This window comes from Musa acuminata, chromosome BXJ1-3 (assembly GCF_036884655.1).
Source record: "Musa acuminata AAA Group cultivar baxijiao chromosome BXJ1-3, Cavendish_Baxijiao_AAA, whole genome shotgun sequence".
Classification (NCBI taxonomy): domain Eukaryota; kingdom Viridiplantae; phylum Streptophyta; class Magnoliopsida; order Zingiberales; family Musaceae; genus Musa; species Musa acuminata.
The window spans coordinates 37,309,080-37,323,774 of NC_088329.1; the positions used below are offsets into that span (position 1 = coordinate 37,309,080).

Consider the following 14,695-nt stretch of genomic DNA (forward strand, 5'->3'; position numbering starts at 1 on the left):
TTAGTTGATGTTATATAGGTCAGCATCCATGGACCCATTGTGGGCAAGGAGGTCGACAAAATTTTCTTATGTTTGAAGATGACAATCATTGTGGTGAATTGACTGTTGTCACTCTTGTGAGATTAAGAAATTTTACCATACATCTTTGTGTTTGAAGTTTGTTGGCACTCCTGCTGGATCTACTACTAATTTACTTGTCAAAATTGAAAAATTGTGTGATTGTGGAAGCAAAAGTAAACATAAGGCAAGCAGAGATTTGTTTCATCCTGTAGTTTGTGAAAAAGTTAGATGCAAGGACTAGTGGAAGACAGAAAAGAAATCCAGATGCAGGAAGATGGAGGATTGTGTTAGGTCATGATAATCAAATCTCATAAACATATGACGACCCAAAATAGTTAAGATTTATGATTTTGTTGTTATTGTTGTATAGAAGGGGGCAATGAAAGGTTGATTTTTGTGTATGAAATTAGTTATCATATTCTTTATAATTCTAGTTGAAGGCAGACCTTAGGAATATAATAAGGTTATTATGTTACTTGCATTTCTAGTTTATTTTGAGATCTTGATGTGTCAATCATGATTTTAAATAAAATAATCATCTCTAATTTCAGCTTTAATCCTTAGCAAGTTCTTCAATAATTAGACAATTTTGGTTTACTTCCTTTATTTCACTTATTATTTGATCAAACATTCTCAGAAAAAGAACCACAACCAATCATGCATGAATGGACTACTTTGTAGTCCATCCTCCATGAATTGAGCAGCACAATATTACCTACAAGCCGGAGCATGGAAATAAGGAATGTGGGCAAAGACAATGGAGAATGGGTCAACTGTGATGGGCTCTGATGCTGCAACTTTCACAGGTTCAAGCTCTGGAATATGGCCATCTGAGTCCACAGCCAAGATGTGGCCATTCAACAGCATGGTCTGGCTGTGGATGTCCCCATCCTTGGCTGTCAAGTGGTACTCCTCCCTTGTGGATTCAGCTGACTTCAGAGCAGAGTAAGCAGTCTTGGTGGTGACAAAAACTTCAGTGGTGGTGTTGCCACTGAGATTGATCAACAGCAGTGTGATCCCTTTCTGCCAATGTTGTTTGAAGCAAATGCATCAAGGCCAAGTTTTGAAGAGGCAATGAAACAGTTGTGACATGGTGTCGTCTACTCACAGATTCTTTGGCACAGTGTGAATAAGCCCTTGTCATTCTGCTTCCAGTGAAGTTTGTCCACAGAACTTGTTTCCCCATCAGCCGGTGCCACAAAAGAGCACTGCATCAACAAACCAGATCAGTTTCTGTTTCAATTCAAGGTTCAATTCAAGATTGTTATGTTTGGCAAAGAACTCTGGCATGGAAGTCAGTTGATTCATCGAACGAACGATCAACTTCTACTTCAAAGTGTTGTGGTTCACCTGTAGTAATCAGGATTGGGATGGAAAGTGGTGGTGTTGAGGAGACCATAGTTTCCTCCAACCAGTGACTGCCTGCAGTAGGTCTTGGTGTTATATGTGGATGACATGCCGAGCTGATCCAGGTACCTGCCAGTTCATGAAGCAACCATGGTGATCTCCTCGGAGATTGTTATGGACACTCAGAAGTGGTGGAACTGTCTTGCTCACCAGAAGCTGAAGACAAAGGAATCAGTCACCAGATGATGGCCACTGTTGTAAGCTCCTCCTGCTTCACCAACCCAGGCAGTGGCAGAAGTGCCTCCACTGCTGAGGATTCCTTGAAGAGAGCTGAATGTGGCGGCTTCACCATCCAGATAAGTTGGATCAAGAATTTTCTCAACCAAGTGCTGATCAACACCTGAACATAGTACACATCTTATGTAAATCATGTCACTAAAAAGAGAGTTATCTGCAAGAGAGAGAGACAGCTGCAGCAATTATACCTGGACCAAGATTATAGATGTGGTGAGTGATCACATCCAGTGAGTTGGGTTTGGTCTTGTTGACTAGTTCAGTGAACCAGCCTGCATCAAAGAAGCCCCCTGGTGCCAGTACCAGTGGTTTGACTGGGAAGCCTTGGTAGATGTCATTGATGATTGATTTGAGGGTGATCACATCTGCAGCATACTGGTCTGCACCAATTCTAGCTCCAACTCCAGATCCACTTAGTTCATTGCCTGAGACAGATGAAACCAAACCTTCATCCTTACTGGGGTAAAAGTTCTGTGCTGATCAATGAAGATAAACTATTCAGTGGTTGAGAAGTCCCAAATGATGATGTTAACAAGTAATTGTTGGCATGCTTTCTGACATTTCAAGCATTAAAGCAATGATGTGAACAAGTTCCAGTCTTTTTCCAACCTGCAATTCTTGATCAAGGTGGACTTACCAAGCTCCCAACCATGGATGGTGTAACCCTTATCGACTGTATACCGAATGAGAGAAGCGGCATTGGTGTAGTTCCAAGGTCCTCCTAGTGAACCATCACTCTCAGGGACCCTTCCATTGAGGGCATTCAACCCAAAAATGATGAGTGCCCTGAAGCAAAGATAGGATGAAGTTTCTGAGTGATCTCAGAGAGTGAAGTCATTCGTGAACAGTAAAATCCGAGCATGCTGGAGAAAATTTCTACCCTGCTTCGTCGAAGAACTCATTCAGCTCATCCCATCTGGACATGGGTAAGCATCCTTGAGAGAAACCAAACATCTCAGAAGTGTTCTTGAGGAATGGCACACATGGCCGTTGTGGATTTCCTGTGTCGTATATGACCTTATCTTGCAAGGAACCCCCGAGGCGAAGTTTCAGTGGAGAGAATGCTGTAAAAGAGGAAGAAGATGATAGCGAAACAAGTGAAAAGAACATCAGAATCATTCATCTTCACAAGTTCAGAAGTTCACCTTTCACTGCATTCAACAAGATGGGGTTGGATAGATCCTGCATGGAGTAAAAGATGAAACACCTGTGTCAATCATGATGTATGAATCAATGCTGTATTCAAATTCAAACTATGACAAATGCACAAAAGGATTATAGAATTACCAAATGTACACATCATAGCTCAAAATATATAGATCATTTTCATCAAACAAAGACTTAAAACTCTGCTGATTATTCATGTTGTTTTGTCATATCTACAGTTAACATTCAACAGAGTTCCCTTGTGATCCACAGTTTTTCCATTGAATCATTTTGTAGCTTGGACATGTTTCTAATCCAAGTGATATGATAGATTTCTATCATGTTATCTGAACCCTAATGTAACAGCAGAGTTGCAGCAAAAAAAAAAAAAGATCCAACATTTAGATAAGAAATGTAAGAAATATTTGTGAAGGTCAAGATAGATAAAGCAAGAATACACAATTTATGGCCCCCCCCCCCCCCCCCCCCCATTTCCTAAACCCTTGAAGAAATCCCTCAAAAATGATGCTGTCCTCAACCAGAGTACCCCCAAAGCCTCAATCCACCTCATGATCACAAGAACAAACAAAACTCAATAATCCATGGTTGACACAGTCCAGATCTTGATGGTAGTCAGAACCTTAGTGCTAACACTGATAGAAGCCAACCCAAACTCACCAGATTGAGCATGGAAGCCAACCCCCAGCTGCATGTCCCATAGTCACATTTCTCAGGTGGCCACCAATCCAGAGTAGCACACACAAAATCCTCATCTGTCACGGCAATGGCTGCCGCGCCGTCCACAACCACGGCCGCCTTGCCCAGTCCGCCGCCGGAGTACGCCGCCACCGGCCCAGCCAGCCACAGAGACCCCCAGAAACAGAACCCAAGCAGCTGAGCCAGAAGAGCGCCACCACCCATCTCCCCCCGCCTTCTCCTCCTCTCAGTACTCAGACAAACAAAGCGAGGCTCAAGGCAAATATAGCACTCCATTCTAGAGAGAGAGGGGAGAGGAAGGAAATATGATGGTTTACTGCTTGGGTTTGGTGGAGAAAATTAAGTTTGGAATCTCTTGGAGAGGGAATGGTAACTTTTGATTGCTTTCCCTGAGGTCATTCTACCCCACTGGAGCATCACTGTTGCCACTGACTGCTACTGACAAAAGGTACCAAGTTTCCAAGAGGATTTGGCTCCGCTGAGGAGTTTTAAGGAATGTCAGTAGTCAATGGTGAGCATCTTCAGGGAAGATGGATTCTTAGCTTTTAATCCTCTCCCACAGATGGATAAGAGATGCAACCTCTGAACAATGCAGTGGCCTTCTTCCAAAGAAATCTCTTCATGTAGCTTGTGAGTGCAGAAAGAGAGGGTGGTTAGTGGTTTGGCATGAGAAAGAGACAACTCACCCATCACAACCACTCAGTTGGCATCCACAGGTTGAAGTGGCAAGAAGGTTGCATGCAAGTAAAGACTCACATGAGATTTCTTCCTCTCAAGAGGGAGTACCTAAGCAAGATGATGACAGGGGCAGGTTGGAGCCTGTGGAATCCATCTAAGTCAGGCTTTTTCTTGCTTGTGGTGTGCACTTGGCAAGGGAACAGAGGCTACCAACTGGAAGGGCCCAAGAAGATGAACAACACTGCAATGCAACCACTTCTTTGGGTTAGATAGATTTGTGGGCACATGAAGGCAGGTCAGTGGCATGAGAGAAGACAAAATAAAGTCTAATCTCTGTCTGTGACTAATCAAAACAAATCTTTTAATTGGAAGAAAAAATAATTGGAAGGGTCAATTCTGGATTGACAAGTTATGTTTCAACTTGGATTGACTTCCTCTGCCCCCTGCCTTTAGAAAAGTATTAGGAACATGAGTGAGCATATGTGGCTTTATGTCTGCATATTAGGCTCTATATCATGCAGATCTCAGTTGGATTAGATGGAGCTTTATGTGAATTCCTATTTTAGTTAACTGTGTTCAGCCTAAGCATGGTCATTGATTTCAAGTCTTGTTGACCTATTTATGAACAGCTAAATTGGGGAATAATTAGCAATCTTGGCAAGGATTTCTTTTTCCCTTTTTTGCAAGGTCTAAAACCAGCCAACATTTGTTTACTAGGCTTTTAGTGAGTTAGTATAATAAATTACTGCATATGATTACTATGCAGTAATCAGTTTTCATAATATTACTACATACAGCATTTCACAAGTAAAATCAAACACATGTAGAAACAATTATTCATGTGCACATGTCTGCAAGATTCAGAGTAAGACAAAGCAATTGGGAGTTTGAGACAGCTGAGTTGATCACTGGTGAAATCCATATCTTGACTCAAAAACTTGACATCTGGCTTACAGATAAAACTAAAATTATAGGCCAACCAGAATCTGATCCCATCTCAACTAGCATAAGAAGTAATAAAATGGTGTTGACTTTCCAGTCTAAAGCTCCTCCAATTTGTAGCTATTTAACAGTTTAAACCTTGATGTCATGGTGATAGAAGAGGACTGCATTGTCCCATTAGTGGACCAAATTAGAATCTTAGTTCAATTTACTTAGTAGAAGAAGCCACAAATGGATCTTGAACTGTCCAGTTCTTTAAGCTCTATTATTTGGCTAGTTACAGTAGGTGAGACAGAGAGGACTGCAAAACCAAACCCTAAACACCACATTTTAGCTTCCATCATGGTGATAGCTGAGAGCTGCATTGTCATTAGAGTGAACCAAGAAGTACTTCTTCCTCAGGCTAATCCTACTTGCAGATGGATTTTATTGGTTCCTTGCATTAAAATTTGACAGCAGGGAACTTTTAGGAAGTCACATCAATGTCATCAAACTAAAGAAGAAGAAGAATTGGGTGTCCTCCAAATCAAGAACCAGATACAAGAATCAATGAATCAACCATGTGTGATTTCTTCCAAGACTCAGAAGTAGTCATGATTGGCTGTATCAGCTAGCTAATCTATTTATTCCTCAGGCTGCATTGCTTGAATACTGTGGGTGGTTTCAGGGTCATGTGGGAACAAGAACTATTCAGCTGAAGTGATTGCATACAAAGATAAGATATGATAGTGTAGGAAAGGGCTGTGTTGACAGCTTTTATGTGTTGCTGTTCACCTAAACCATAACATAATCTACCAAAAAGGTTGACAAATCTTATCTTCAGTTTCAACTGATGTAGAGGTCAAACTGACATGTGACCATATGGTCAAACATCAACAGATGCTATCAATTCCTAACTGGATCCTCAAAACCACCAAAAGTCTGTCTTGTAAGTTGCATTTATTCTTTGTGCAAGTGAATCAGACTTGTTTACCAAAGCCTTAGTCTATGCTGAGCATTTTCCCTACTAAGTGTTGGATTGCACTCCTTGCCTTTGTCTCTTCTCTTGCAAGTCATCTATCATATGTATCAAGCCATATGGAAGCTCTGATAGTCCTCAACAGTGGAAAGTTCTATACCAAACTACACATTTACTCCTTCCTCATGCCATGATGAAATCATTGGGGTGGTGGCTTTTAGACTGGTTGAGACTTGCTTGATATGACTATCACTGTGTAGAAGATAACATCTTTCTTTTTTCTTTGATGCAACTATAAGAAGTGCATTTTTCTCTAGTCCTTAATAGCATCAACTCTAGATTGGTAAGTGATATTCATCCTATCAGGATCTTCAAATGACAAATGAGGTAATCGGATCGACTACAAAAGTAAAAATATTTTTTGATTCAAAAATAATTTAAAATATTTCTCTAGCCGTAAACGATTAGGGATTTCGGGTTATAAATAGGGTGTGATGACATAGATTCTTCTTCTCGTCTCATTTCTCCACTTCTTATATTTATATATTCGGTATCAATAACTATATTTGATATAAACATGCTATAAATATTCATTTGCTATGGATTAACTTGTTGATCCGATCATTCATTTGAATATAAAATTCTTGATTCAAGAACCCACCCCCATGTTGCATTCATTCTTGAATGTAATCACATGGTTGATCTTGAAGTTGGCAGCAGCATGAACTCATATCCACTTCAGAACTGATGCATGCATGCATGCATGCAGGTGACAATGGACTGCCTTGGATTGATAAGTTCAAGTGACTGAATTAGAAGACCACAGTTCCCCAACCACACCTCTCTAATCTAATTTCTTTAATGACTTCTGTGGATGATTACTACTAATGATTTGATCAGGAACAAAAAATGCAAAAGACATTTACAAGCTAGCTTGGTGAGATCTCGAATGATAACCTAACCCAAAAACAAAGCTATGTGCACTCAAAGAAGTCAAATTGAGCAGTCATTCACATGCATGCGAGCTAGATGATCATGATACATCGAAGAATGAAGGATATAGTTGATCGATCATCCACATCCCGCATTGAGAATGCTACAAATATTATTTGAATGATCATGATCCATGGTGTTGTATCTCAAACTGTAATGGTAAGAAACTACTCACGGAATCCATGGTGTCGAATTCGAATAATGTTTATGATGCATGAGATGTGGCATAGGCTGAGACTTGGGCCCAAACCAAATTGGACTAACAGCTACTCTTAACGATACCACCATTGATCAAAGCACCTTCTGATAGTGGATGATTGAATCGTACAATTCTCGTTGTCTATGTAAATTTAATGTAATATATATATGTCTTCTAAGATCGAGCTTAATTGACGATTGGTAGATATTACATATGTTAATACAGATTTTGATTGTCTGATATGTCTAAAATTCAAAGCCAATATTTATTCTCGTTAAAGCTCAGTATTGGGATATGGTTGGGTTTGGTAAAGAGTTATGCGATAAAATCTCTTCGATACTAAATAGAATAAGCATGAAATTAGAAGGTTTAGAGAGCTGAGAGTTTATATAGAGTATCTATTATATATAGAGAGCAGTGTCTGTGGGACCATTGTATTAGGCTTCAGCAGTCTTCAAGAGCAAGTGCGAGTTAATTCGTGTGAATGGTTGGTTATATGGAATCGTAGAGCATTACTACTTGTAAAAGGTATCGAACCATCGTGCATTGCATTTATATTATCATACGTTGTGCCAACCATATAAGGTGTTTGGTTAACATATCGATAGAACACTCGAAAGGTGTCAACCTAATACTAGGGCTAATTATATTATTTATTGTAGTTAGACTTTATTAGTATCATAATTTTTAGACTTAAAATATTTATGTTTATAAAAATAAAATATTTAATCCTATCTATCATAATATCATCGGTTTTATCGACGAAAAACATAGCACATGATAATATGACATGAAAATGATGGTAAAAATATAATTTAACATCATAATTACGTTTTTATTAGTTATTTCTTAATTAAAACTTCTTAGTCGATTATTATAGTGATAGCCGATAGCGACGCCATCGAAGGCTGTAAGTGGATGTTGTGGTGGTGGTCAATGAGAATAATCTAATGGTTGGCATTGCCGATATCGATCCGAGCATTGACGACTGAGGTAGGGGTTACAATCGTGACAATAATGGAGCTTGAGGGACTTCTTACAAGTGAAGGAGGAAGAAGTGGAGAGAGAATGGTGGAGAGATGTGAGGCAAAAGGAGAGGAGGAAAAGGACATAGACATGGACAATAGCCGCTCATCATCATCTTGCAACTATGTAGACGTCACTTTGTATCTACATCGACGAGAGGGTAGGTAAAGACCTTGTGTCCCATCGATGTAGATGCCTCACCTCTTGTCAACATATATGCATAGTATTGCAAAAGGAGGAAGAGGAGGGAGAGAGACAAGTGGAGGTTGTATCGATCAATGTCCTCCACCGATCTAACCATAGAATGTCCGATTGAATGAGACCACAAGAGCTTCACCGATCACCACCTGGATCACGATCGAGTTGTGTTGAATATCGGATTTTGATGATGAAGTCAATTGTCATTTGTTGTCTAATGTATGTGTCGAGATAAGTGTGCAGGATTAACTACGATGAAAGTAAGACATGCAGTAAGAGTTGCGCTGGAGTCATGACAATGATCACGTTGGGAGTTCGAGAGCTCGACGGAAGTTCGGATAGTCGTCGGAGGTTCTGCGGGAACAAATCCGAGAAGTCCAGAAGCTTGCCAAAGGAGCCCGTCGGAACTTGCCAAGTGGATCGTCGCAGTCCAGGAGTTTGCCGGAAGTCCGTAGGAGCATCACCGAGGGTTCATCGGATGATCGATGGAAGTTTGCCGGAAACTCGCCGGAAGAAGCGAGTGACGCACCGAAGTAAGCTGTAGAATATGTCTTAGGAAATAATCGTAGTTAGCACTTTGATTAAGTTAGAAATGGGAGGTGATCCCATTAGCTTAATCCTGGGGCAATTGGGCCCCTGAAGAACTCAAATTGGGTCGAATGGTTCAACCCATTCGGACCCAGGTTGCTGTGGGAGGTGCAACCGCCTAGGCAGGGAGGTAGCACCGCCCAGGCTATGTCTCCCAGCGAGACTGGGCGGTGCAACCGCCCCAGCCAAGAGGTGCAACCACCCAGGGCTCAGTCTTCGAGCGAGACTGGGCGGTGCAACCTCCTTTGTCAGGAGGTAGCACCGCCAGAGCTCAAGTTTCGAGCTCTGCCAGGCGGTGCAACCTCTCCAGTCAGGCGGTGCAACCGCCTGAGCTCGGTCTTCGAGCTCTAGCAGAGAGGTGCAACCGCCCCTGACAGAGGTGGCACCGCCCAGAGGCTCAGTCTTCGAGCTCTGCCAGGCGGTGCAACCTCTCCAGTCAGGAGGTGCAACCGCCTGATCCCGGAATTCCGGGATTTGATCGTTTTGAGCTCCAAATTTGAACTGGGTTGGAGCCTATAAATACCCCACCCATTCAGCACTGAAAAGATACAGACCTACACCGAATTCTTGATCTTTTCTGTGATTCTAAGAGCTCAAATTTGTGTAAAGTTCAAAAGTTCTCCTCTTTCTGTTCTTCAAGTCTTGAGTTGTAAAGAGAGGAGAGAAAGGTTCTGTAAGGGTTGTCTCCTGAGCCCGTCAAAAGGAGTGAAACTGTAAAAGGGCAGTTGGCCTTCGCCTATTGAAGGAAGGCCTCTAGTTGACGTCGGTGACCTCGTCGGTGGAGGAAGCCAAAAGTGGAGTAGGTCAAGATTGACCGAACCACTCTAAATCTCTGGTTTGCTTTTATTTTGAGCACTTTATCATTACTGTAAACCTCCTACAAGCTACTGCTCTCTGCGCTTTTACGAACAAGTTTCTAAGTTCTGATCTTTCCGAATCTGCATTCTGACGTAAATCGGTGTTTTCGTACGATCTTTACATTGCAGTTTACATTTACGTTTTGATTCTATTTATAACTGCAAACTGTCTTCTGCGCTTTTACGAACGAGTTTCTTTGCAGTTTACGTTTACGTTTTGATTCCATTTATAAACTGCAAACTGTCTTCTGCGCTTTTACGAACGAGTTTCTTTGCAGTTTACGTTTACGTTTTGATTCTATTTATAACTGCAAACTATCTTCTGCGCTTTTACGAACGAGTGTCTAAATTCAGATCTTTCGGAATCTGCGTTTAGATGTAAACTACGTTTAGATGTAAACTACGTTTAGACGCAAACTGCGCTTAGACGCAAACTGCGCTTAGACGCAATCTGCGCTTAAATGCAAACTGCGCTTAGACGCAAACTGCGCTTAGACGCAAACTGCGCTTAGATGCAATCTGAGCTTAGACGCAAACTGCGCTTAGATGCAAACTGCGCTTAGACGCAATATGCATTTAGACGCAAACTGCATTTAGACGCAAACTGCGTATACTACGCTTAGACGCAAACTGTGTTTAGACGTAAACTGCACTTAATCGTAAGTAATCTTAGAATCGGCTTTTGCATCAAAATAGTTTTTATCGAACGAACGCAGCTTTCATTTTTAATCGCTAAAAGATTTCCGCTGCACTAATTCAGCCCCCCCCCCCCCCCCCCCCCTCTTAGTGCTCTCGATCCTAACAATTGGTATCAGAGCCCGGTTAACTCTCAAACGGATTAAAACCCAAGAGAGATGGCTTACGTCGGAAACCAAGAGGGTCATTCCATTACACGTCCACCCATGTTTAATGGGACGGACTACACCTATTGGAAGACCCGAATGAGGATCTTTCTTATTTCTATGGACGTTGAACTCTGGAATCTTGTCGAGAATGGTTTTTCAAAGTCTTCTCTTCCAATGATCGATTGGAACGATTCGGAGAAGAAGGCTTTCGCTCTTAATGCAAAGGCTATGAATGCCTTATTTTGCGCACTTGATAAAAACGAGTTTAATCGTGTTTCGATTTGTGAAACTGCATTTGATATTTGGCACACACTCGAAGTGACTCATGAAGGCACAAGTAGAGTGAAAGAGTCAAAAATCAATCTTTTGTTACACTCTTTCGAACTTTTTCGGATGAAACCGAGTGAGACTATTGGCGACATGTTTACCCGTTTCACGGATGTTGTCAACGGTCTAAAAGGACTCGGAAAAAGTTTTTCGGATTTTGAGCTCGTAAATAAGATTCTAAGATCCCTTCCTAAGAGTTGGGATCCTAAAGTCACTGCTATTCAAGAGGCAAAAGATCTAAACAACTTCTCTCTTGAAGAACTAATTGGGTCATTAATGACCTACGAGATGACTTGCAAAGCTCATGAAGAGCAAGAAGACATTCTTCCAAAGAACAGAAAGGATATGGCACTTAGACTTTGGAAGATCACTTGAAAGAAAACTCAAGTGATGTGGACTGTGATGATGACTTGGCACTTCTAACAAGAAAATTTAAAAAATTCATTAAAAGAAACAAGTTTAAGAATGACACTAAAAGTAAACTTGAACCCAAGAAAGACCAAGTTATTTGCTATGAGTGCAAAAAGCTGGGACACTACAAGAGTGATTGTCCCCAAGCCAAAAAGAGAACAACAAAAAGGAAGGCGCTCAAAGCGACATGGGATGATTCGAGCGCGTCTGAAGAAGAGGAGTCTAACACCGAGCAAGTTGCTCATTACGCCTTAATGGCCATCGGAGAGGAGGTAACGAATTTATTAGATGCTGATTTATCTTTCGATGAATTATTAAATGCCTTCCATGACTTATTTGATGAATGCAAGATTATCAATAGAAAATACAAATTGTTGAAAAAGGAGCATGATAGTCTTACTTGTGATTTTGATAAGTTAAAAATTGAATATCATGATAGTTTAAATTCATGTATCAAATGTCATGATCTAGAAACTCTCCAAAAAGAAAACCTGCTACTCAAGGACACCTTAAAGAAATTCGAGGTTGGTAGCAAGTCATTGAACATGATCCTTGCAAACAAGGGTCACGTTCCAAAAAGAAGTAGAATTGGATTTGTGAGAAGTCCTCACCTAAATCCAACCACCTTTATAAAAGGCCCCATCTTACATGTTCAACACCAAGCAAAATGCAACTTTTGTTGCAAAATTGGACACAAGACACATTATTGTCCATTCAAGAAAATTAGTCCAAACAAATTGATTTGGGTTCCTAAAGGAACCATGATAAACTCTATGCAACATGATAAACAATGTAGATCTATCTTTGAGGCACCCAAAAGCAAATGGGTACCTAAAAATCATCCTTTCTTGTAGAAACCCACACCATCGCAAGCTAGGAGCAAGAGATGGTACCTTGATAGTGGATGCTCAAGGCATATGACCGGAGATCCATCTCAATTCTCTAAGCTCACTAGCATAGACGAAGGCTATGTCACCTTCGGAGACAACAACAAGGGTAAAATCATTGGCAAAGGAACCATAGGTAACAAATCCAACTTCTTTATTGAAGATGTTTTGTTAGTTGATGGTTTAAAATATAACCTCTTGAGCATTAGTCAATTATGTGATAAAGGATACACTGTCAAATTCGAATCTAATGCTTGCATCATTGAAAAACCACATAAGAACATGTCTATGATTGCATTAAAACAAAATAACGTATACATTATTGACATCAATGATTTATGTGATGAAATGTGTTTTGCGGTTATGAATGAGGATGCTTAGCTATGACATAGAAGATTAGGTCATGCTAGCATGAAACTAATCACTCAAATATCATCTAGAGAACTTGTAAGAGGAATTTCTCATATCAAGTTCATCAAAGATAATGTATGTGATGCTTGCCAATTAGGTAAATAAATTAAGGGTAGTTTCAAAGCTAAGAATCAAATAAGCACCTCTAGTCCCTTACAATTGATCCATATGGACTTATTCGGACCAATCTCTACATCAAGTCTTGGAGGTAGTAAGTACGCCTTTGTCATTGTTGATGACTATAGCAGATATACATGGACCTACTTCTTAAAACAAAAAAATGAATGCTTTAAATATTTTACCAAGTTTTGTAAACTTGTTCAAAATCAAAAGGGTTCTATGATTTCGTCAATTAAAAGTGATCATGGTGGAGAATTTCAAAACCATGACTTCCAAGATTTCTGTGAACTCAATGGATACAACCATAACTTCTCTACTCCAAGAAATCCTCAATAAAATGGGGTAGTAGAAAGAAAAAATCGAAATCTACAAGAAATGGCAAGAACCATGTTGAATGAACATAGCCTACCCAAATATTTTTGGGCCGAAGCCGTAAACACTGCATGCTATATTTTGAATAGAGTTCTAGTAAGATCCTTACTCACCAAAACTCCTTATGAGTTATGGAATAACAAAAAACCCAATGTCTCATATTTTAAAGTCTTTGGGTGTAAATGTTTTATCTTAAATGAAAAGGATAACTTAGGAAAATTCGATGCTAAATCTGATGAAGGAATCTTTCTTGGTTATTCTTCGGTTTCTAAAGCTTTTCGTAATTTCAATAAAAGAACTTTAATTATTGAAGAATCCATCCATGTTGTTTTCAATGAGATTTCCGAAATTAGAAAAAATGATCTTGACGATGATGTTAATTTTGATTCTTTGAATTTAAACGCAACCCCGTCTCTAACTAGCAACTTGGATGCATCCACTTCCCAGATTTCCTTACCCAAGGATTGGAAGTATGTAGATGCTCATCCTAAGGAGCTAATCTTAGGAGACACATCAAAGGGGGTTCAAACACGATCTTCTTTTAAAAATTTTTGTGCCAACGCCGCCTTTCTCTCCCAAATTGAACCCAAATGTGTTGATGAAGCCATGAAAGATGATTCATGGATTATCGCAATGCAAGATGAATTGAATCAATTTGAGAGAAATGAGATGTGGACGCTTGTTCCTAGGCCAAATGACCATTTAGTAATTGGTACTAAATGGGTCTTTAGAAACAAGCAAGATGAAAATGGTATCGTGGTTAGAAACAAGGCTAGATTAGTGGCCAAAGGTTTCAACCAAGAAGAAGGTATCGATTATGAAGAAACCTTCGCTCCTGTGGCTCGATTGGAAGCCATAAGAATGCTCCTTGCCTACGCTAGTAGTAATAATTTTAAATTATTTCAAATGGATGTTAAAAGCGCTTTTCTTAATGGCTTTATTTCCGAAGAAGTCTATGTTGAACAACCTCCTGGATTTGAAAATAATAGTCTCCCTAATCATGTGTTTAGATTAACTAAAGCTCTCTATGGTTTAAAACAAGCTCCAAGGGCTTGGTATGAGAGACTTAGTTCTTTTCTTATTGAAAATAATTTCATAAAAGGCAAGGTTGATACTACATTATTCATCAAGAACTATGAAAATAATTTTCTCATTGTTCAAATTTATGTTGATGATATTATCTTTGGTTCTACGAATGAATCTCTTTGTGAATCCTTTGCTAAAACTATGAGTCTTGAATTCGAAATGAGTCTAATGGGAGAGTTAACATTCTTCTTAGGTCTACAAATCAAACAACTAAGCAATGGCATCTTTATTAG

General features: G+C 39.9%; 1 protein-coding gene across 1 annotated transcript; it reads right to left on the reverse strand.

Annotated features, from left to right (window-relative positions):
* Positions 1-718: 718 nt before the first annotated feature.
* LOC135627540 (heparanase-like protein 3) lies at positions 719-4,131 on the reverse strand. Its single transcript, XM_065133667.1, has 9 exons — positions 3,526-4,131; positions 2,847-2,883; positions 2,582-2,765; positions 2,339-2,487; positions 1,893-2,126; positions 1,618-1,807; positions 1,411-1,536; positions 1,169-1,268; positions 719-1,083 (listed from the first exon to the last, which is right to left on the reverse strand). The coding sequence occupies exons 1-9, from the start codon at positions 3,838-3,840 to the stop codon at positions 772-774; spliced, it is 1,647 nt and encodes a 548-aa protein (XP_064989739.1). The 5' UTR covers positions 3,841-4,131; the 3' UTR covers positions 719-771.
* Positions 4,132-14,695: the final 10,564 nt, after the last annotated feature.

Excerpts from the sequence above, each read along its gene's own strand:
- LOC135627540 (XM_065133667.1), bottom strand. The coding sequence starts at position 3,840 with ATGGAGTGCTATATTTGCCTTGAGCCTCGCTTTGTTTGTCTGAGTACT. Across the intron at positions 2,766-2,846 it reads CTTGTTGAATGCAGTGAAAG|CATTCTCTCCACTGAAACTT; the intron begins GTGAACTTCTGA and ends CCTCTTTTACAG. Across the intron at positions 1,084-1,168 it reads CACACTGTGCCAAAGAATCT|AAAGGGATCACACTGCTGTT; the intron begins GTGAGTAGACGA and ends CAACATTGGCAG.